At 35.4% G+C, this 24,279-nt stretch overlaps 1 protein-coding gene across 9 annotated transcripts in view; it reads left to right on the top strand.

Moving 5' to 3' along the window:
- PTPRQ (protein tyrosine phosphatase receptor type Q) overlaps window positions 1–24,279 on the top strand; it is a 258,054-nt gene that overhangs the window by 81,441 nt on the left and 152,334 nt on the right. For all 9 annotated transcript variants that reach the window (XM_061204869.1, XM_061204868.1, XM_061204865.1 and 6 more), the window contains 7 exons: window positions 6,985–7,165; window positions 8,552–8,713; window positions 8,817–8,996; window positions 9,601–9,708; window positions 9,854–10,135; window positions 19,669–19,851; window positions 20,209–20,310. In XM_061204869.1, coding sequence (XP_061060852.1) covers window positions 6,985–7,165; window positions 8,552–8,713; window positions 8,817–8,996; window positions 9,601–9,708; window positions 9,854–10,135; window positions 19,669–19,851; window positions 20,209–20,310 — 1,198 coding nt within the window. The remainder of the gene's footprint in view (window positions 1–6,984; window positions 7,166–8,551; window positions 8,714–8,816; window positions 8,997–9,600; window positions 9,709–9,853; window positions 10,136–19,668; window positions 19,852–20,208; window positions 20,311–24,279) is intronic.

Below are 24,279 nucleotides of genomic sequence, written 5' to 3'. Positions count from 1 at the left end.
ATAAAAGGAGACATTATACTTCTCTTTATTTCTGTGATTGTACCTTTCTTCATTAGATCAGGCGCTTTATTGATATTTCTGCTTCCCCATGTGATTGGTGTTTGGGTTCACCTTTCAAGAGGTTGATGTGGGGAGACATATGGCAGAGGCTCTAAATCCAAATGAACCAGGGTCCTAGACCAGGCTCTGCCCTTTTCTAGATCTACGACCTTGGTCAAGTCAACTTTTGGAGACTTGCTGCCCTTATTTTTAAAGCAGAGCTTATATACCCACCTTATATGATGAGGAGTAAAGGAGATAACAGATAAAACCTCTGGCTTAGTGTATTCATTTATTATCCTCTTCCTTGACCTTGATGTAGGATAAGGACTCTTCCATTCACTCTTCAGCTTCTCAGAGTATAGCCTCCACACCCTGTCTCAAGAATTGTTTAAATCCTTGAAATCTTGTTAGAAGTCACCAGTGGTCTCCTAAGTGTCAGATAAGGTGGTAATATAGTTTTAGCTGTCCTCATCTTCCCTGTCTCCTCCAAAATCCATTCGTTTGCCTCCTACTCTCCAGCTTTTGATACAACCATTTTCTCCCTAATACTTGCTCCACTTTCATATACTGTGACTATGCAAAAATTTTGGCCTTGTGCAATGAAAAATGAATAAAATAAAAAAGCTCTTTTACAATGTTATAACTTCTTCATTATAAGGGTATTGCAGAGAGTTCTGTTTTCAGCCATGTCATTACACTTTTTTTTTTGATAACCGCACAGTTTCAACCACTGCTTCCTATTTTCATGACTCTTTTGCCTTGTTTTCCATGATGATTTTTCTCTCTGACACTCTGCATCCCTAATTCAAATCATTTGTGGTGAAGTTCTGCCAGGGCTCATCACATTTAAACTCATAAAACAGAACAAAACAAAACAAGCATCCTTTTTGGGATAACAGGACTTGGTTCTTGATTGGAAGGAGGAGATGAAGTTGGAATGAAGAAGATGTACTGGACAGAGGTTCTGGGACAGTGATGGGGGCATATAAAGTTTCCCACAGGACACAAGAAGAAAGTCTGTAAAGGCAATTAATAGTTTTAGTGGTCAAGAACAAGGCCTGGAGAGAGGCTGACTTGAAACCCAGATACTAAATAACAGGCTTAGAATTCCTAACCCCTTGGACTGGGCACACCACAGATCTCCAATCTGAAGGTCATTGTCTAAGCATTTGGAAGGCTTTCATGGCATTTTTATATGCCTGATGTCTCTCTTTTTGGTTATTGGTACCATTATCCTCTCTTCATGAGGGCTTGAAACCTTGGAATTACCTCTGACTTTGGTTTTACTTAGCATTTAATAGCCACTCAATGTTAAGGCCAGTTATTTCTGCCTCCACAGTGTGACCTTCATACCTCTATATTCCATTCCTGTGTCCCCACCCCAGCTCAGGATTGAATAGTCTCTTGCCTGGACTATTTTTGTTAGCTTACTACGTTAGTTTTCCATTGTTGTATAACAATTTGCCACAAGCTTAAAACAACTCACATTTATCATCTCTCAGTTTCTGTAGGTCAGGAATCCAGACAGCTTAGATGGGTTCCCTACTTAGGGTCTCATACAGCTGCAATTAAGTGGCTTACTGTCCTGTGTTCTCATCTGGAGCCTTGACTGGGGAAGAATCTACTTCTAGGCTCATGTAGAATTTTGGCAGATTTTGTAGAACTGAGGGCCTTGGATTCTTGCTGGCCCTTTGACTAGAGACTACCCTTAGCTCCAGCTCATGGGGATCCCCCACATTTTCTTGCTAGAAAATTTTCCCAACGTGGCCATTTACCTCATCAAGCCAGCGAGGAGAGTCTGTATAATATAACTGTGAGAGTGACATCACATCACCTTCGCCTTATTCCATTGGTTAGATGCAAACCACAGTTCCCACCCAAGAGGAAGGGATTATACAAAAGCATGAACAACAGGAGGTAGGGATAGTGGAGGGGTCACGAGAGAGGCTATCCACTGTAGTCTCTCCACTCTTTTGTGTTTCACGCGTCTATGAGAATAATCCTTCCATATTTAAGTATATTACTTAAACTAAAAAAGTAACTAAATAAAAATGAGAATGGACTGGGAACGGGAATATGCATCTATTTAAGTAATCTAGCTTTCCTGTCGTAGCAGAAAGTCAGTTGATACTGTCTAAAGTAAGTGAGTCTTAACAGAACAGTATAAGTATGCTATCTAGTGACTTTAGAAGTAACGCCATAAGAACTGAAAACAGAAATGATTAAAGGTGTTGCTTCCAACAAATATACAAATATTGAATCATTATATTGTACACTTGAAAGTAATATGATGTTATATGTCAGTTATATCTCAATTAAAATAAATGATTGATTTCAAAATCTCAAAAAAAAAAGTGTTGCTTCTGGAGTGTAAGACTTGCAACTGGAAAAGTACAGACAGGGAAGTATTTCCATTGTAAATCCTTCATCATCTCTTGCATTTTTAGCCATGTGCATATATTATGATGATGACACTTTAAAAAAAGTATTAAAATATAATCATCCTATGCTAGGCTTGACCTGATCTCATCATCCTTATTGAAATTTTTTCCAGTGACCTCTCATGAGTTGTTTGTTTCTTAATAAACAGAGGTTATTCAAGCATGCTGAAATACATATAAGATTTTACTCTCGATATTTAAAAACATATTTGAAGAAATACATTAGAAAATTTAATCTCAGGGTTTGAGGACTGTTATTTCAACTTCCAGCTTATATATGAATGTCATCTATAACATACCTAATAAATGATTGGGAATCCAGCCTCTGGTAAAATATTTGATCAACTCTGACAATAGGGTATCAACTACTACAAAAGCAGCTCCTGTTCTATAAGCTTTAAACCATGCTTCCTTATGGTCTCAGACATGCATTTATTAGGTAACTATAAAGTTCTAGGCACTGTGATAGGTCCAGAATATACATAGATAAATAAGAAACTACCCCGTTCTTTAACTGTTTTGGCCTGAAATATTCGTCCTCTAATGTTTACCAGTTTGTCCCATCTCTCCTCTATAGACCCACACAGTAGCTTATAATGACTTTGAGTTCGGGATTTGCAACCAGGAAAATGTGTTCCAATCCCACCTCTGCTATGACTAGCTTTGTGAACTTGAACAGATGACTGTAAAATGGAGATAATAATATCTTTCCCTTTAGGTTATAATGAAGTGATATCACATGGGAAAAAGTATTTAGCACTGTACTTGACTCACAGTAGCTTTAAATGTTAGTCTCTGCAGTAGTAATAACAGTACACAGTGATTTAACTTTTTATCATTTGAAGATAACGGTCATGGCTTCCCTAAGGCTTAACATCCTCAGTTTCTCATCAGTCATGGTTTCCAGGTCCTTCATATTATTGATAACTCTTCTGTGTATATTTTCCAATTTGTCAATGAGCCTCTTTCTCAGCTGAACACAATATTCCATATGTAGTTTGACTAGAGCCAAATTGAGCAGAATTATTTTCTCCTTTTGTGTAAACTTTCTACTTCTGTCAATGCAAAGAATAAAATTAATTTCTTTGGGAGACTCATTCTGCCGAGACAAAAGTTAGAAAATCCCTAAAGTTATCTCTCAATGGATTGCTCTCTAGCTGAATTTCACACTAAAATCTCATACTGTACTTGTTATTCTAATCGAACCCTGAGACATTTTATCCCCAAAGACACTGCTTTGCTATGTAGTGTTAGAAATTTCTGAGATTTGTATAGATACATCCTTTCATCCAACCTATTTCTCAAGTATACCAGTGTTTGTCAGTGATGAGTATGAGAAGAAAGCCAGCTAAATGCTTGGACAGTTGCTTCAGATTGAGGCTGAGGACAGGACTTGAAGGTAGTTAAGGAATGCTTGAGACAAGTTTACTTCATTGATTATTAGGAACATAAATAGAATCAAGTCTTAAGGATTTATCACCCAAATAATGTGCAGAATGATATAGTATCCATTAGAAGGTTTCCAAACATATGCTAATTGTAAACTTCTTTTTACCACTGGTTGATAATAGCACAAATCATGTTATAGTTTATAATAAAATAGAGAAGAATTTCTTAAGAATAAGTCAAAATTTTCATTAATTCAATTGATCAGACTTCTAGTGAGTGGAAGTTGATAGATGTACTAGAGTTTTTTTCTTTTTTTTTTTTTTAAAATCACATTAGTTATGATGAAGACTGTTACATGTAGAATCAGGTTGGTTTATTCAGGCGGATTAGGAACTTAACTCTGAAGACTTCTAATTCTTTCACATAAATTCTGAAGATTCCTAAGTAGCATATGAGAAGCTTTTCATGTTGATGAATTGTGACATTCCCTAACTCAGTTGTCCTCAACCAGGGGCACTTTTGCTCTCCAGGAGACATTTGGCAATCTCTGAAGACAGCTTTCACTGTCACTACTGGGAAGATGCTTCTAGTGGGTAAGGACCAGGGATGCTGCTAAACTTCCTACAATGCCCTGGACAGCTCCCTATAACAAAAAATTATCTAACACAGAATGTTATTACTGCTGAGGTTGAGAATGCTGGGCTAACTCAATGAGTCCAAGCTTTTGGGAGTTGTGATGGGCCTTTATTCCCTTCTGTATCCCTCATTTCCACTCCTACTTCTCAGCCCCTTCTCATTACTCTCTTAAGTTCTGGTTCTTTCCCATCATTTTTGCTCTTAAAATTATTTCTTTTTCATCCTTTGAAAAACCTAATACTTAATACCTTTTTAGAGAGGCAAAGTGTGGGAAATATTCACAACATGGCACACTTCGTGATAATTAGTAACATTCTGGGTTTTTACAAAACCAATGTTCAAATCATTTGTAGTTAGGGAGGGTCTTTCCAATGAATTTGGGAAAATTCAGATAGAATTAACTCAGGTCAGCTCTTAGGCTGAAACAGCAGTTTGTAAACAGAGATGCTTAACTTAGTTAATTGATAGGATACGATGGTTTAACTCTCAAAAGCTTATCTGACATTGGTATAAAATATGAGAGATTTAATGCAAAATCATAGTTCAGGGGAAATTCTTTGTATTACCCCGTCGTACCCTTTATAGTGCTTTGTACACTGGATTCTCAAAGGGTGGCTGATTGATAGTGGAAACAGCTGTGTGGTTCAGGCATAAACTATTGACTGGACTACCAGAGCATCTCTGAATTATGTGTTTGTGATTCATGCCTCCTCTGATTTCCCAGTGGAGACAGAGCTGAAGTGTGCCTTGAAAGATGGAAGAGCTTTAGTTTGTTCCATATCGGGTTCCTTATCAAGAGTGCTTTATCACAGTATTCTTAGAGTAAATCTTATTGGTGTCTCCCTACTTTTTATCACAATACTTTCTGGCTAAAGATGTAACAAGATTTAGATAATTTTATTTTATAAATATCATTTGGAGAACTAGAGATATCCTTGCATCTTTTCTCCATTTTTTTATTTTTCAGAAAAGTTAATATTTAAATGAGCTGTCTTTGTAGCTAGTTAAATAAGTAAACTGCCTTAAAATTTCTTGCCATCCCGATATTTTTCCTGAGTATCTACTACTTTTTTAACAATACTAAGTGCTTTATGTTAATAAGGAATTAAAAGCCTGTTTTTGGCTCTCGGAGTAAACACAATCCCAAAACATGTAAGATAATTAAAACACAGGTGTACCAAAGTTTTATAAATAAATAAAACCTATACTATGAATTAATTACAAATTCTGAGGGTACGAGAGCAGGGAATTGAGAAGGAATAGAATAATTTTATTTTTTTAAAAAAAGGGTTTGGAGTGAGTTTTGAAACTGAACTTGAAAAGGAATTGACAAAAAGAGAGTAGTTCTTGCAACAGTTTCTTTTTTTCCCAAAACTGTTTCATTTTGGAAAATTTTGAACTGGTATAAATGGAGAAAAAAAGAGTATTATAAAATGTGGCCCCATTAACCCATCACCTGGATTCAGTAATTATCAGCATGCTGCCATTCTTGCCCCAGCTGTCTCTCGTTGTTGTTGCTGTTGATGCCGGCTATTTTGAAATAAATTCCAGACTTCATATCTTTTTGCTCTTACGTGCCTAAGTATGGATTCCTACAAAACATGGACATTTTCATTTATTCAATAATTCCATTACCACAATTGACACAATTACTGATATTGTCTTGGTACCATCTGAAACCTAGACCATATTCAAATTTTCTCATTCTCTTTCAATCCGTTATGCTATGTGGGAAAGAAAGGAGAGAGTCCTCTTGTTGTCCCAACATAAAACTCTACTGTGTATATCTGTAATCTGCTCCTGATATTTTGTTTTCACTTCATTATTTGCCACTTTGGTGAACTCGACACTTGTGAGATACATTATGGCATCTAGGAACAATCACAGTTACCCAAAATATTCCTTAAATCCAGAGCCTTGGATAGGTCTGCCTTGAACTCTGAAAATTATTGCCATGTAATTTTGTTCATGTCTGTAACTACTCTCGATGATAGATTAAACTATTATTAGTGACGTGTATCTACCAGGCATGCAGGCTGCTCACACCTCGTGTACAAATGAGGACATATAGATGGCAAAGCAAAACACATATTAATAAAGCAGTAAGCCTAGAACACTTATTTTTGGGGGGTGAGCAGTTAAAATATTTTAGTCATGAAACCTTTGCATGAGGATGTCTAATTTTACCATAAAGAAGCTAACTTAAGTCAGAAACGAATTATCTCCTTTTTCCCACAATACAGTATTGGTCTCTTAAGATACGGAATTGATCACAATGGGTACAATGATGCAGGATTTTAGTAGCTTCAGAATGAAATCTTGGAATGTGAAAGAGACAGCAGTCATGGAAATAATATTATTTTTAAAAAAACCATGATTCCAGAATTACTAGTTTTTGAAACTAGTCCTTGAGTGAAGCCATTATGAAACATAACTGTCACGAGCAGTCTTTGTAAATATCTATTTTCAATTGCAGTATATAAAAGACCCCATGGCTCCAGAAACTGTGAACATAGTAGAGTCAATGGCAGGATTATTTGAGGGTTCAGCAGAGATGTCTTCTGACCTGTACTCGATTGCTTCAGTTATGTATAACAGTCATCCACATAATAACTTTCCTGTGAGGAGCAGAGCTGAAGACCAGCCTTCAACAGTTGGTAGGTACATTTTTTTTTGTTGTTGTTCTGTGAAATGTATTTAAACCACCAGTACTAGCTAGCACAGATATGAACCTTAGCTGGGAGTTCAACCCAATTATTAATGGTCCATGTGCTGGAGTCAGATTTTTTCTTCTTTAACTGTCGGATAACCTCATACAGCAAATGGAAATGCCACACAGGCAGGAGCTGGCCCCTCCTAACCCATCTGACCTTCCTCGGAGAGAAAGTAGCACCCTAGAGTCTCTAGCCAAGCTGCATAGACAATCAGTTATTACAGTTGCCAAAGCAGGTGTGATGGGAAGGGATTAACATATCTTCAAATCATTTACAGGCCTCACACTCTCTGCAGTTTTTGACTAATAGGTTTTCAAATGTCACTGAAGGTAAATAGGTCAGAAAGTTACAACTCTAGTGCATGGGGTGATAAACAGGTGTAGGTGACCCCAATGATGTGGTGATGTCATTAGTGTATACACTTGCTCTTCAGGGTCAATGGATCTTATTGTCTCTAAAAAGAGAATGTCATATATAGCGAATTAAAAATACTTGGTTAGAAGACACAAATCTAAATTATCTCTCTGGTTTTTCTAAAATGCTAAGTGAGAAAAAAATTTTTTTCTTACTGCTTTTTCTCTGATTTGTTCCGTTCCAAATTAAAAGTGTTATATTATTTTATTGATGATGGAATTAGGCAGAAGTATCACATTGCATTTAATATATGTTTATTTCATTCATTGATCTGTTTTTCCTGAGCAAAGAAGACTTAATTTTTAGAAGACACTAAAAATTAAGAGGCCTATGATTTCTGATGTAGATGTTTCCTTAAATACTTTGTTTGGCCTAAATGCTAATTAACACTGTAAGCGCAAGTTCTAAAAAACTAAAAAAACTAACATTTTCTGAAATCCTTGTCCAGACATATTTATGTGGCAGTTTTATAAGCGTGCTTGCTTTAAATCACTAATGGATTTAGCAAATGTGTGGTGAATTTTGAGTCCAAATAAAACCTTATTTCTATGATTTTCAAATTATAACGCAGCATTGACTTATAATATTTAAATTTGATATTATTGCCTAATGGTCTTTTCAGAAAAAACTCCTAGCCTGTCTTTTTTAGAAAGTTATATTTTCTCAAAACACTAATCTCTTGTTCCGGGATAGTGTATAACAACTAGCAAAACTATATTATGATCACAAACTATTTATGTATATTGTTGGGGTATATTTGGCATATTTATTATTAATTATATATCTACCTTTCATATAAAGGATTACATGGAGAGATTAATGATTAATGTGAAATTGGGTTTAAAATTTCACTGTGTGAGCAAGAATGATCTTGATCACAAAGCCAAACATTTTTTAAAAACTGATTTCGAATAGGAACTTCAAGGAACCAGTATATCGCGGACATTGCTGCTGAACAGCTGTCTTACGTTATCAGGAGACTTGTACCTTTCACTGAACACATGATTAGTGTATCTGCTTTCACCATCATGGGAGAAGGACCACCAACGGTTCTCAATGTTAGGACACGTGAGCAAGGTACGAATGTATTTCCTTTGAAATAATTACCTGCAAATATTGCTCTTGTACACTGTAATACTTTTCTTTTCATTCATATTAATTGTTCACTCTTCTTCTCAAGTGCCAAGCTCCATTCAAGTTATAAACTATAAAAATATTAGTTCTTCATCTATTTTGTTATATTGGGATCCTCCAGAATATCCTAATGGAAAAATAACTCATTATACAATTTATGCAATGGAACTGGATACAAACAGAGCATTCCAGATGACTACTATAGATAACAGCTTTCTCATAACAGGTAGAACAAAGTTTTGTTTCGACATTCTTCTTCTGATGGAAAATACACATCTCTCTATGCCGTTAAACACAGCAGGGCACGTGTTGCATCATTCCAGATTTTGTTGTGCTATGCTCCCATGGATATCTTGAAAAATACTTGCAGAAATTACTTGATTAGATGTGTTTTTCTTTAACTATATTTGTCTGCAAATAAAGTCATCAGATAACAGGTATCCTAAGAATATACTCTTAACCTAGGGGATTTTATGCCTGGTACATCAAAATAACTCAGTATTGATGGCTTGATTGATTGTATGTGACAATCAGCTGAAGTAATTGAGCTGACATGGTGTTTGTGCCAAATCAACTGTACTCCTTGCAGTGTGCCAAAAATGATTTCTTCAGCCTCAGATGATTGCCTTAATATTTTAGGAAAAAACTAAAATGTCATCAAGATGGAAAGACTCTCATCCCAAGGAAGTTTGGGAGATTGGGATTATAAGGAGGCTGATTTAGAGAACCAGTCTCCCGAATAAGTTATTTTCACTAGTCCTGTGTTAAATGGCACTAATACAAGAATACTATTTTAAGGACGTTAAACAAATTGCCTGTTGTCCTTATAGGGTTAAAGAAATATACAAAATATAAAATGAGAGTGGCTGCCTCAACCAGTGTTGGAGAAAGTTCTTTGTCCGAAGCAAATGACATCTTTGTGAGAACTCCAGAAGATGGTAAGAGTATTGGGTGCAGTTTTAATAAAAAGAAGCAAATGGTGTTGCATGCTTATTGCCATCTACCTCATGCTGCCTTTAGTGTCTGAAGTAATAAGCATGAAAAAATAACATGTATTTAAAGTTTTGGTTTTTTTCCCCACAGAACCAGAATCATCACCTCAAGATGTTGAAGTCATTGATGTTACTGCTAGTGAAATAAGTTTGAAGTGGTCACCACCTGAGAAACCCAGTGGGATTATTGTTGCTTATGAAGTGCTCTATAAAAATATAGATGCCTTATTCATGAAGAACACCTCAACAACAAACATAATTTTAACAGACTTAAAACCTTACACCCTCTATAACATTTCTGTAAGGTCATATACCAGATTTGGTCATGGCAATCAGTTATCTTCTTTACTCTCTGTAAGGACTTCTGAGACTGGTAAGTTTTTGTTTAATACATAGTAAGGAAGTACACATGGCTGATAATTGCCATATTGTTTATATTTTACATAACCTAAAGTCTGTCATTCTGTTTCGTATAATCCAGGAATTTATATACTCTTTCTGATAAAGTGCGGGAAAAGACTTGCGCAAATTTTTTAAGTCTGATTTACATATAAGGGAACTTCAGAATAAAAATCAGTGATTTTTTTTCAAATGAAATACCTTGAGAAAGCAAAGGTCTTTTCAGTGTACCTATAAATTTGGTTGCTTTCAAATTAGGTAATAGCAGAGACACGTTCATAAGAGTAAACTCCTATACTATATATAATCTATATACATTCTCTATACATCCATATACCTCTATCTATAGATGTAGATGTATCTATATTTATACATATATATGTATAGATATACATATATGTAAAGCTGAATGTAGGTGTATATCTATAGATAGATGTATATGGATGTATAGAGACTATGTATATAAATTCTACACATATATATGTACGTGTGTGTATAGACACATACATATATCTACATACATTCTTTTTTAAAAAATAAATTTATTTATTTATTTAATTTTTGGCTGCGTTGGGTCTTTGTTGCTGCGTGCGGGCTTTCTGTAGTTGTGGCGAGCAGGGGCTACTCTTTGTTGTGGTGCGTGGGCTTCTCATTGCAGTGGCTTCTCTTGTTGTGGAGCACAGGCTCTAGGCGCGCGGCCTTTAGTAGTTGTAGCGCATGGGCTCAGTAGTTGTGGCTCATGGGCTCTAGAGTGCAGGCTCAGTAGTTGTGGCGCACGGGCTTAGTTGCTCTGTGGCATGTGGGCTCTTCCCGGACCAGGGCTCGAACCCATGTCCCCTGCATTGGCAGGCAGATTCTTAACCACTGCCCCACGAGGGAAGTCCCTACATTCTTTTTTTTGGTAATTAAACTTGTTTTTATTTAGAAATTGTAGTATCAGTTATGTTAACACAGTATATAAGCCATCTCAAAGTTGGATAACATAAATTCTTTCTTAAAATAGAGAAAAATAAGGTTTCTTTAAATATATTGTAAATAAAAATAATTTGATTATTTTGGGAATATATTCTTTGATGAAGCTGTTATAGTCTATATACATTCTTGAGGTATGTGTATAGACAGAGGTGCAGAGTCTGAGCACAGAAAGGACATGCCTGGAGAAGCCTTACAGAGGAGGTAGCATTTGACCTGAGTCTTAAGGAGTGGAATGGACATTATAGAGGTTGTTGGGTGGCCAGGGGATATATCCCATATAAAGGAAATAATGCAAGCAAAGAATTAATTGTGTTTCGGAGATGCAAGAGCAAATAGCACAAAGCAAGACATTTGCCTGATGATCTTAGTGCACTGTTTATATTTTGTTTATAGTCATATATTGCAGCATCACTTTTAGGCCAACTCCGTAAAGTTACTGTTTTATCCCTGCATTGTAAAAAATAAATATTTATTGCCTAGCTACTGGCTGAACCATATGGAGTTGCTATTCCTATATGTCATAATTGGCCAAATATCAACAATTTCTTATGATTCAGACAGATGCTATAGGTGAGGCCTTGTCCCTGACCTTGAGGAACTAGGAATCTAGTAAAGTAGCTTACCTTTGAGCAAAAGTATCCTCGAGACTGGTCACAGAAATTAATAAAATTGATCATAGAGGATGACAATAGTTGTAATGGCAGGAATAAGAGTGTAATGAAAAGAGCATTTTTTACTATCCCATTATAGTGCAATTTGATATTATATATATTGGCATGCTTCATTACTTTTATAAATATTGTACTTACAATAAGTATTTTTGAGAAAAATACCTACTCTACCTGGTTTCATTTCACACCATGTCAAGGAATGAAGCATATTTTAAGTACCTGCAACATACCATTGTGGGCTCTTCTATTGGCTTTCACAAAAATTGCCTATATAATTCCAGAATAAAACAATAAGGTATTATTATCTTCATTCCTAATGAAAAACTGAGGTCTGAGAAGTTCATCCTTTCAACAAATATTCAACAAATAATTGACAGTATACCAACCCTTACTGGGCTATATTAGCACTGTAAAAGAAAATGAATTTCCACCCTCCTAAAGTTAATATAAATTACTGGGTGTTTCATAGGCAATGGAATCTACATTAATGACTTTTCCTGGATCATGTTTGCTACAGTTGAGCCACCGAGTTGAGTTCTTTTTGCAAAAGAGGAAGCTATAATTTTAAGCAGTCTCAAGGTGTCATTTGAAGCAGGATGTGCTCAGGAGCAACTGTTTGTTCCCAGGGCTCAATATTCTTATTAAATACAATAAATACACCCTCTACTCTTACTATAAAAAACAAGATCCCACTTTTCAATATTGTTTCATGAGAAATTGAGAGCTATGCTAAATCAGTAATGTGTTAATGCTGCTAATTACAAATTAGGAGTACATTATTTGTTCGGATGTTTTATCTTGATTATTTTACTGATGCTTGGAAGTAAAATACTCTTGTGTTCAAGCAGGAAAGATCAATGTAAGGTTGGTCTCGTGTGTGTGTGTGTGTGGATTGAATGTGTGTCTGTGTGTTTATGTAAGTTTTAAGTATAGAATGTGCAGTTGATAAACAAACTTGAGATTAGCTTATATTTTCTCATACTTAGGGCACAATAACCACGTGAAGAACATTAAGTTCCCATACAAATTACCCTTTGATGTTCTGTATATGTATATTTTCTTTCCTTTTTTAAGACATAACCTTCTTTACAGTAAAGCCTTTAACCGAATGCCTTGAATAAGTCTGATTTGGGGCAACAACCACTAATGGATAGTAACTTAGATGTTGGTCAAAGCTCTGTGTAGGACTGTATACATTTATTCATGTTAATGAATGGCATTTATTACTTTCTCTATATAACTATGTATGCCAAACAACAATCTTTTGGCGTACTCAGGGTAACTTCCCACTTTCTATTTTAGGATCTTCATGACCTAAATTATTTTTAAAAATTTTTTTAATAGATCCAGCTTATTCCAACTGTTATAATAATTTTTATTCATGAGTTGTCTATTTTACATGGCTCTTCTACAATTGGAAACACCATGCTATTTCAGAAAACTTTAAGTGCATCATTACTCTCCAAAATCACTGTCATTGTCTGTCTTGCTTTGTTTTCCCTGAAGATCCAGCATTGGTTATCCCCTAAGGATAAAAGAATAAAAATGCAAATGATATCAGCCTGGGATCATGGATGCATATTTGTATCCTGACTACTGGTAGAAGGCAGTTAACTCCAGAGGGACAATTTAGCAAATTCCAATGAGAATTTTTCAAAATCGGAAGTTATACTGAGTTATAAAATTCAAGCACAGCATCACTAATTCCTTTTTTCTTGCAATTAAAGAGCTCTTCAATTCAGTCTTACTTATTTTCCTTAGCTGTAAATTTCTTTCTTGTTTTAAATATATTCTGTATCATTTTGAGCATATTTATTCATTCACTGAACAGATTTTTATGGATCCCATATCACGTGCTACCACTGAACTAGGCGCTGTAGTTACAGAAGTAAATAAGGCAAAATTTCTATCTTCCTGGAACTTAACATTCTAGAAGGGTCACAGAAAATAAACCAGTAAACAGATAATATTTATGACTTTTGGTACTGGCAAATTCCTTGAAGAAAAAATATCAGGGAAAGAAAAGAGAGAGTTATAGAATAGTGAGCAGGCTATTTGAGATAGAAGACTGAGAAAAGGCCTCTCTGAGGTTATATTTACCTAGAGATATTAATAATGTATGAGATTTAATTAGATGAGGATAAGGAAGAAAAGTGTTCCAGAAAGAGGAATAGCAATTACCAAGTTCCTGAAGTGGGAAGGCACTTTATGTGTTTGCGGAAAAGCAGAACATTTCTGTCATTTGAGCAGTATGAGCTATGGGGATAGGATTAGCGGACGAGGAGGGAGAGAGGCAGGCAGAGGTGGACAATGCCAATTCTTAGGTGCCATACTAAGACGTTTAGTGTTTAATTTTCATGTGAAGCTATTGGAGAATTATGAGACAAGAACATGATATGATTTGCAATTTTAGAAGATTGCTGCTGAATATATTGGATGTGGGAATAAAGAGGAAACTCAAGATTTATTATTAGGTTTTTGGTCTGAGTATCTTGGTGAATGAGGTGCCATTTACTGAGATGAGGAAGTCTGGGGAAGAGATCAGGTTGAAAAATTCAGAAGTCCATGTTTTGAACATGTTTGAAATAGTCAGGTGCCTATCATGAAAGCAATTGGCCATATAAGTTTAAAACTCAGGGAAAGGATCCAGGGTTGAATATACAATTTAAAGGCATCATCACATCTCTGGTATTCAAAGTCAAGGGATGAGGTACACTACATCAGGGTGAGCGTAGATAGAGATGAAAAGAAGCATACAACTATGTCCTCGAGCAATAGGACATGGAGACTTTGGGAAGTCAAGGAGGAGCCAGTCAGGTAGGAGGAAAACCAGGAGAAGGTCATGTCTTGGAAGTCAAATGAATAGATATTTTAAAGGAGAAGCAATTTATTTCCTATGTCAAATGCTGCTGACAGTGAAGTAAGATGAGAGCATGCAGTTGATTCGTGGTTTGGCAAGATGGAGTTCACTGATGACTCCATGACAGTAGGTTTCATGGTTAAAAATGGGGGGAAATGCCTAATTGAAGTGGGACTTAAGAGAGCATGACAGACAAGAAAGTGGAGAAAATGAGGAAAGGCAAATTTTGAGGAATGTTGATATAAAGTGGAGGATAGAATGGATCAATAGCTGATGTGTGTTTACATGTATACAATGATAGAAATAATTCAGTGAAGAGAGAAAAACTAAAAATACAACAGAGAGGAAAGAATGTCAAGTCTAAAGTCTGACTAGGTAGATGGAGTGGAATCTAGTGCTGAAGTGGGCTAGGTTTTAGAAAGGAGTAAGGAGAGAAGTCAGTTAAAGGAAGAGGGGTGGTAGGAACGTATGTAGTCCTCTTCTGAAGGTTTTTATTTTCTCAATGAAATTAGAAGCAAGTTTATCAGCTTCGAATAAGGAGGGGGAAGAGATATTGGATGTTTGTGGAGAGAGAATATGGTGAAAACATACATAACAGAGGAGACTGAATTAACTAAAAAATAGATAGGCTGCCAAGCAGTGGAAAAGATTGATTTGAGATTTGAGGTTATAAATTAAAGTAAGGCTAGTGAGCATGGAGTGGTATTTTATTCAGACATTTTTAGCTGTTACATTGCAGATGTAGAACTAGCCCTGAGTTCAGTTTAACCTAAGTTGGAATCTTGCAAGAAAAGTAAGATAGAAAAAGGAGTTTCTGGAGATTGCTAGGGAGTGATTTTAGTGATAGACTGTGGACTCTGACCTGAGTAAGTAGGGAGATGAGGACATAAGGGAGGTGATGGACAGTGAAGATTTGATGAGGGTCAAAGACTTGTTGGATTGGCAATACAAGGGTCAGTCAGCTGGAAAGATAGGTGGTTGCCAAAGAGAGAAATACTGACAGTTATTGGTAATGACAAGCCCTCAGGTGTTGCCTTGAAAGCTAGTGGTTAAAGTGAGGTGAAGGAAAAGATTATTGAAATTATGGAGCTCGAGGAATACAGAGTCCACGGAATAGCACAGATCATTTCCATCAATGTTGACATCTCTGAGAGTGGTAGAGAGGAAGTCAGTCATACAGGCGATAAACTTTTTAAGACGTGTGGAGAAGTGGAAGAGTACCACTAGGTGATTGTCTTAAAGAAGGGGTAACACCTCAAGTTCTTCAGGAAGAAGAAGAATAGATCTGGATATGGCAAAGAAAAGCATGAATACTTGACTTCCAGGCCCTATGGTTATAGGAATGATGAGAGAAAAACAAATAGCTATCTGTTACCCCAGAGTGCTGAGTTGTAGTGTTCTCAAGCAGTTCCAAGATTTCACTTACAGCCAGAAGGCTAAGAAAGCATTCAGGGTAGTTGAGGATTTTTCTCAATTTAATGGTTTGGCTTGGAAAAATAGTAGAGAAGACTTTGAGTCTTTGGGAAGAGATAGTAGGATTATATTGCTATATATTGCTATATCAAGTTATGTATTGAATTACAGTTCTTCCCTAAGTTTTAGAAATATCAACATTCTTATCTCAGTTTTTCCTCTTAAGTCTGCTTTAGATGCAATGCACTTCATAACAGGTAACAGTGGGGGTGAGGGGGTACCGTTTCTACATTTTTAAGGCTTTTGAATTTTCTCTACTAAATTTATTAGTAGCATTTTTTATATCCATTGTATTTAGACTACCAATAAAAAAGGTTCTGTTCTTTCTTTTGAAAGGAAAGGACTTATATCAGGACTCTATAACGGCAATAATATGCACATATTTAGTTTATGTTGTTTAACCGTCAAGTTAGTCATTATTGTTACTCTTCTATGAAGGCAATTTTAAACCAGTATCTTTCCAACTGTGATCTGTCATCTCCAGCAAATATTCTTCTGCTTAAAGTGCATTGTTTACAGTTTCATCTGTTGAGGTTGCGTTGATGGCTTTCTCTCTGTTTTTGATTGTCTGAATTTGCTTTTATTTTGCTCTTGTTAATTGTTCTGGGTTTAGAATTCCATTAGTTTTTCAACTGAGGTCACTTTTCTGTCTAATTGTCATTCCTATGTAGATGATCTGTTTTCTTCCTGGTGCTGTTAAGATCTTCTCTTCTTTGGTATTCTGTACTTTCACAATGATGTGTCTAAATATGAGTTTTTAAAATTTATTTATTTTATTTATTTAATTTTGGCCACATTGGGTCTTCATTGCTGTGTGCGGGCTTTCTCTAGTTGCAGTGAGCGGGGCCAACTCTTCGTTGCGGTTCGCGGGCTTCTCATTGCCGTGGCTTCTCTTGCTGTGGAGCACGGGCTCTAGGCATGTGGGCTTCAGTAGTTGCAGCACTTGGGCCCAGTAGTTGTGGCTCACGAGCTCTAGAGCGCAGGCTCAGTAGTTGTGGTGCATGGGCTTAGTTGCTTCGTGGCACGTGGGATCTTCCTGGACCAGGACTCGAACCCGTGTCCCCTGCATTGGCAGGTGGATTCTTAACCACTGCCCCAACAGGGAAGCCCCTAAATATGATTTTTTAAAGAAAATTTTGCTTGAGATTTATTGGGATTCCTTGTTCTGAAGCTTGATATCTTTCAACAATTTTGATCAGTCCCAGCCATTATGCCTTCAAATATTTCTTCTTCTTCATTTTCTCTACTTTCTTAGACCCCCTTAGTATATCCTTTATGTCTCTTAACTGCCATTTTATATTCTCTACATTTTCTTTCTCTGAGTTACTTTTTGATAATTTATTCAATACTGTAAATTTTTTTTGCTAAAATTTTCACTATATCTAATCTGCTTTTTTGTGCATCAAGAGAATTTTAATTTTAGTTATTTTTTTTCTATTCTACAAGTCCTATTTGGTTCTCTTTCAAGTCTGCTTGGTTATTTACATTATTTATTATTATCTAAAGAATTCTTTGCTCATACTTTCAAATGTTTGATTTCTTGAAATATATTAAACATTTGTATTTTTATTCTTTGATAACTTCAGTATCTAAAGTCTTTTGAAATCTGACTGCTGTGTGTGTATGTGTGTGTTTTCCTTTTTCTTTTCTGGCTTTAACTATTGGTGCCTGATTTGCCTGTGTGTTTTGTGACTTTTATCAGTGAGTTCATATTCCTTGAAACTTCATCTGTGGGAAATTTATGTAGACTGAGTTGAAGTTGAGTTTCTTCCAAGAAAATGTGTGTTTGCTTCTGCTAGTTGCTTTTGAGTAATGGCAACTCAAATTCATTTTAATTTATATTCTGAAGTAGAGGTCTTTTCAGGCTATATGGGTAGCATGAATTTAGGCCACATATGCTCATAGGGATAGGCTTACAGTTCCAAAAATGCGTAATTTTTCTTTCTATTCCACCTCTTCATCCAGAGGAGTGGCAAGAGGAAAAAAGTTACTTTTCTGGCCTCTTTTGCACGGTGGGCTTACTTCTCACCCCCTAGTCCTTGAGAGTGAATACACCACATTGCACAAGCCTAGGAGTTACCACTCACATTGAGTTCTGTGGTACTCTGCAGAAGAATTCAAGGTGCCCCCAGAGATGGCCAATATCATGGCCCTAGTTGAAATCGCATTCTTTTGGGGTTCCAATTCTTGATGCAGGGGTATCCTTTATCCTTCTTCTGGCCCAAGGTTTTATACTCTTTTTCTGGCACTCTACACAGCTGTTAATACAGAAACTCAAAGTCACCAGGATTGACCAGTACCCTCCAAGGCAGAGCAGGCTTTAGTACCAGCTTCCATCTCAGGATTCTTGTTTTTACTTTGTTTTTTGTTTGTTTGTTTGATTTTATTTTGTTTGTTTTTTTGCATTTGTTTTTGGACCACCAGAAATTTCTGACTCCCTTGTCAGCTCTGCAATTCCCTTACGTGACAAGAAAAATGTTAATTTTATGCAGAGTTTTACTTCTTTTAATTATAATAGTCATTCAATTTAGTGTTTATCTGTTCCAGTATTTTGGCAGAATTGGAATCCCACATGTAGTATTAGTATTTGAATATATGTAGAAAACCATTTTGTGACCATTACATTCAATATAATAAGAACATTAGTAGATACAGAAAACTAGTGTTTTATTTATTGATATCCTGTATCCTTAGTAGACTGTTTTGTTACCAGGTTATTATATGCAACCTTATATCTAGGAGAGGATTCTTGTCTTGTCATAGGTCTTGTTGTATATCAAAACTAATCTATTAATCATTTATGTATTATTATCACTATTAATGAAAGGCAGAATCAATTTTTAAGTGTTTTTCAGTCCTCCTTCTTGTACAGTTAGCCCTTTGTATCTGTGGGCCCTGTATCCACAGATTCAACCAGCTGTGGGTTGAAAATATTTGAAAAAAAATTGCAGTGACTTCCAAAAAGCAAAACTTGAATTTGCTGCATGCTGGCAGGCAACTATTTACATAGCATTTCCATTGTATTTACAATTATTTACATAGCATTTATATTGTATTAGGTATTATAAGTAAACTAGAGATGATTTAAAGTATACAGGAGAATGTCCATGGGTTATATGCAAATACTATGCCATTTTATATAAGATTTGAGCATCCTTGAATTTTGGTATCCATGAAGGGGGTGGGGGTGAGGGTCCAATTCACTGCAGATACCAAGGGACCACTTTATCTGCATGTACTGCAATGTAAGACAGTTTAATATAGTCTCAGGTATTTTAATAAAAATATCATCCTATAAACATTATTCTGTAGAGTTGTAGTATGAATTTTCTTTGAAATGAAATTTGTCTTATGCAGTCGTAAGTGCTATAATTTACCCATATTTTACTGCATTTAGGATGTTTATTATAATCGCACTCTAATGAATGTTCATGTATACACATCCTTATCCACTGGAGCGAAAACTTCAGCAGAATGCACTATTAGGGTGGAATTGTTTTATGCATGTATATTTTTGTTTTTTTTCAGTGCCTGATAGTGCACCAGAAAATATTACTTACAAAAACATTTCCTCTGGAGAGATTGAGCTATCATTTTTTCCCCCAAATAGTCCCAATGGAATTATACAAAAATATACAATTTATCTCAAGAAAAGTAATGGAAGTGAGGAAAGAACTATAAATACAACCTCTTTGACCCAGAACATTAAAGGTAAAAATATATATAATATTGGATATTTACATTTATATTGACAGAGTGGCCACAAAATATTAGCTTGTTGTTATATTAGAAATGGTAAGTGTGGTTAGCTTTATACAGGGTGTGACAATTCTGGCCTTCTGGTAAAAAAACTAGAAGTTTATGGCAGGTCATATGAAAGACTACTCTAAGTCAGTTCTTTCCCACATTTTTTAATATTTTGTCTTCATAATAGGAGTTACTATTCCAAGAACTACATTTTCATTTAGTTTTTACTTTTGAGAGAGTGTTAAGAGACATTTCATAGTTTGCTTCTTGCATATAATTAAGGGACATTTTGTAAGTCTTATCTATTTTATTTCTATTTAGGACTGAAGAAGTATACACAATATATAATTGAGGTGTCAGCTAGTACACTCAAAGGTGAAGGAGTTCGGAGTGCACCCATAAGTGTGCTGACTGAAGAAGATGGTAAATATAGCAGTGAATAGTGATATATTCTGAATCCATCACATTTCAAAAAACATGTATACAGAATGAAGATATAAGAATTCTCCAGCCTTGGGTAGCACTTGTGTGCTGCACCAGCTTTATACAGAGATTTCATTGTCATGGTTTAAAAGAAGCTTGCAAAGTCAGATTTATGTTCAGTAAAATCAGATATAAAATGCATTTTTTAAAATTCTGAAGTCATCCAAGCTCTGTAAAAAAAAAGTCAGTAATATTTTTTTCCATGGGAATTTTTTTTTTTTTTAAAGATTTATTTATTGATTGATTGATTGCTATGTTGGGTCTTCGTTTCTGTGCTAGGGCTTTCTCTAGTTGTGGCAAGCGGGGGCCACTCTTCATCGCGGTGCGCGGGCCTCTCACTATTGTGGCCTCTCTTGTGGCGGAGCACAGGCTCCAGACGCGCAGGCTCAGTAGTTGTGGCTCACGGGCCTAGTTGCTCCTCAGCATGTGGGATCTTCCCAGACCAGGGCTCGAACCCGTGTCCCCTGCATTAGCAGGCAGATTCTCAACCACTGCGCCACCAGGGAAGCCCTCCATGAGAATTTTTAAGGCTAAAATTTTGGTGCGAATAGTTTGAACATCAATCAGTATATGTTATGACTGTGTTTTTCAACTTTAACATTCATAAGAATAGACATTTACATAAGTTTTGTAGTAGATTCTGTTATGTCAACCTGCAACATTTTTTATTGTTATTAGGATTAGCTTGCTAATGACTTCAGGCTATTTTCCAGATTTCTCTACACAATTTGCCAAGATGCTATTCCTGAATGTTAATAGCCTTCATATTGAATATTTAAGCCTACATTTTCCTAACCTGAATAAAATCAACTTTACTACTGAGACCACTTTACAATACTACTTCACCAAGTTATAGGCATATATCATGCTAAGAAAATTACTTTTGAGAGATATATTTGGGATTTGGATTTATTTTATGTTTTTTACATTGGGTATTTTGAGAATGTTATTTTTCTTCTGTAAAAGGAAGTCCCATTGCGAAGAGGGGTAGGTCTGGATGTAACATGTGTTTGTAGAATATCTTATTTCACCCTCTCAGGTTTCCCCAACTTCACACTAAGCTGCACTCTGTGGTTCAGATTCTAGTCATTCACCAGGACAGAATGTATGTTACGTGCTTGTAGAAGAAGAAAGGCTTTTCTCTGCATTCTTCTTACTTTACTCCGAGTAATAAAGTCTTCAGAAGCCCTCTTCCCCCATTTCAGGTCCCTCTTTGTTTTCTCCTCCACCAAAATACTTCACCAAAGCATCCTGGTAAGGTGATCTACCAGGGTCAGAAACTGGTAGATCTTAGTTTCTACCCCCAGTTCTAGAAACTTAGAACGGGTTGCCCCAGTTTCTAAGTCTTCTCATGGGTTAGTCTTCCTTAGTTATTGACTCTACTTTCCATGCTTTTTTCTTCAGCAAAACTCACCTGCCCAAATTTTCATTTTTTTCATAGATTCTTCTTGCCCTCAAAGTGAAAATTAACCAAATAAAAAAGTTCTCCCAAAGAGACAATGGCTAAAGTCTAGGGAAGAAGGTTAGCTCTCCTTCTCTCTTAGGTAATGTCTAAGAAAGATGTATTAAATCATTTTAGCAATGCCCTAATAGACATAGTACCCTCTTTATTTCCAATCTAATGAAATCGTCCCTATAGTAAGAATCTGAGGTCTTATATGAAGGACCCTAGACCAGTAGTGAACATATATTTTGAACAGGCAGAGTTTATTACCACTCAAGTCAATAGTTTCAAATTATACTATGCATCCAAATTACCTGGGCTGTTAAAAATGCAGAGTCATGGTAAACTTCCACCTAAGTCCTTGGCCCAGTTATTGATATAATTGCTAAGGAATAGGGTGAAGAACAAGACCTCTTTTAGAAAAATTATAGCAAAGCTAGAATGGATAAAGGCCTGAGAAGCTTTGCTTTATTGGGTAGTAGGAGCTCCTTGCCTTCATGGAGCTTGAAGTTCAGCAGAAGAGATCTAAATTTGACAAATGTGTAGACAAGTAATTTTTATTATTCTAATTACTGGTTTAAGTGTTCACCAGGACCAAAAACAAGGAACTTTAGCTACTCTGAAGCATCCAGGAAAACGTAGCTGATTAAGTTATGTTTAAACTGTGACCTGAAGACAGACGAGTAGAGGGGGGGTGAGGGATAGGAAAGATCATGCCAAGCAGAGTGAGTGAGAGCCTTACGAAGACCCTTATCTATCCTCATATGCTCTGTCTTGATGACTTGGATAGATTGCAAAAGATATTGCATTTATTTAATCTAATTTTTCCCATTTCATTTTTTAAAACTGCAATTCTGAATACAAAGGTTATTTTAACAAATGCTAAAATGATTGAAACTTAGTCTGCTGTAGTAGATATTCAGTATTTTATTTAAAAAGGCATGTTAATTACATTTATTTAGCAATAAAATGTTTTACATAAAAAAATACCCAAGAATATATTGAAGATTAAATATAAAACACCAAGAACTGATATTCCACATAAACATCTTAAAGAATATTATAGAAGAAAAATGCTTAGTTACAACATATAATATTCTATATCAGTACTAGTTTTGATTAAAATCCTTTTTTTCTAATAATAAACAAAAGTTAAGTTTGGCAATGATATTCAGAAAAAAAATATTCTAGGTTTTTGTTTTGACAGATGAAAGAGAGTTCTTGGTTAGAGGTAATTCATATCTTGGGAAACAGACATCTCCAAATGATATATGGATTCTTGCGATAATCAATATTTGTTAGCATTTTTATTATAGTGCCAGTGAGAATACCAACTGAAAATATAAATTAGCTGTCACTGTTATTCTATAGAACTCATGTCATAAAGCTTTTCTCTGCTCAATAAGTTTATTAAAAAAAACTGTTGTTACCAAAATAATGAAAACACACACACGTATGTGTACACTATAGTGGAGATTACTCAGAAAATCAGAAAGAAAATATAATAATTCAGGCAGCATTTTCTCCAAATTATTGGAAAAAGTGATTTGCACAAATACTAATCTATAACACTGTTCAAAGATCTGAATAAATTCTCAGAATTTCTATTAGCTATGAGTTCACTTTCCATGCGTAACTAAAACAATGATCAAAATTGTAGTAATTTATACCCTTTTACATGCAAAAAAATTGTGTTAATATTCTAAGACATTACTATGCTGTTATACAGGAGCTGAGAAGTGCCATTCTAAATGTTTTATCTAAGTGGAAATATAAACTTGCTAATTAGTTTACAGTAATTTTTTTAGTGTTTATTCAATTCAGAATGGCTAAAATATTTAAATCCTTACACTATTATAGCACAATTAGAAGTAGACCCTAAAATGTCTATATTCTTGTTTATGTGCTACATTGGCATTTCCTTTGTAACCCATTCAATTTTGAAGACTCAGTGAACAGATTTTGATATTATTTTGCAGTTTAATGACACTACTGAAATTGAGGAATGTAGTTTTCATTTGTGAGGTCAGTCGTTTTAAATACTCTCACAATGTTATACTTATCACTTTTCCACTTCCTGGATGCGTGTTTTTTTCCCATCTCTTTTTATTGTTCGTGGAGCTCTTTTATTGTATATTTATTCACCCCAACCAATAGTTTTGTTTTTATTAGAGGATGATAATTTACCAAGATGTACTTGAACAGTAGGTAAATCACAATGACATAGCCCTTGTTCTTTTTTTCTCATGAAATATTTTTTTCCATTGAATCACAGAAACAGATGTTCTAACACCACCATGCAAAATCTTCTTTTATCATCTCATTTTGAAAGTAAACAGTCTCTCAAGCCAATGGAGAAAGGCACTGTACCTGATTCATTTACCAGAAAGTTCATAATAAAAATTTTGTGCATTTCTATTTTAACTTTTTCATATATATGTTTAATAAAATGCATTATCATGTAT

Source organism: Eubalaena glacialis, chromosome 11 (assembly GCF_028564815.1).
Source record: "Eubalaena glacialis isolate mEubGla1 chromosome 11, mEubGla1.1.hap2.+ XY, whole genome shotgun sequence".
NCBI lineage: Eukaryota > Metazoa > Chordata > Mammalia > Artiodactyla > Balaenidae > Eubalaena > Eubalaena glacialis.
This window is presented reverse-complemented; position numbering and strand designations above follow the sequence as displayed.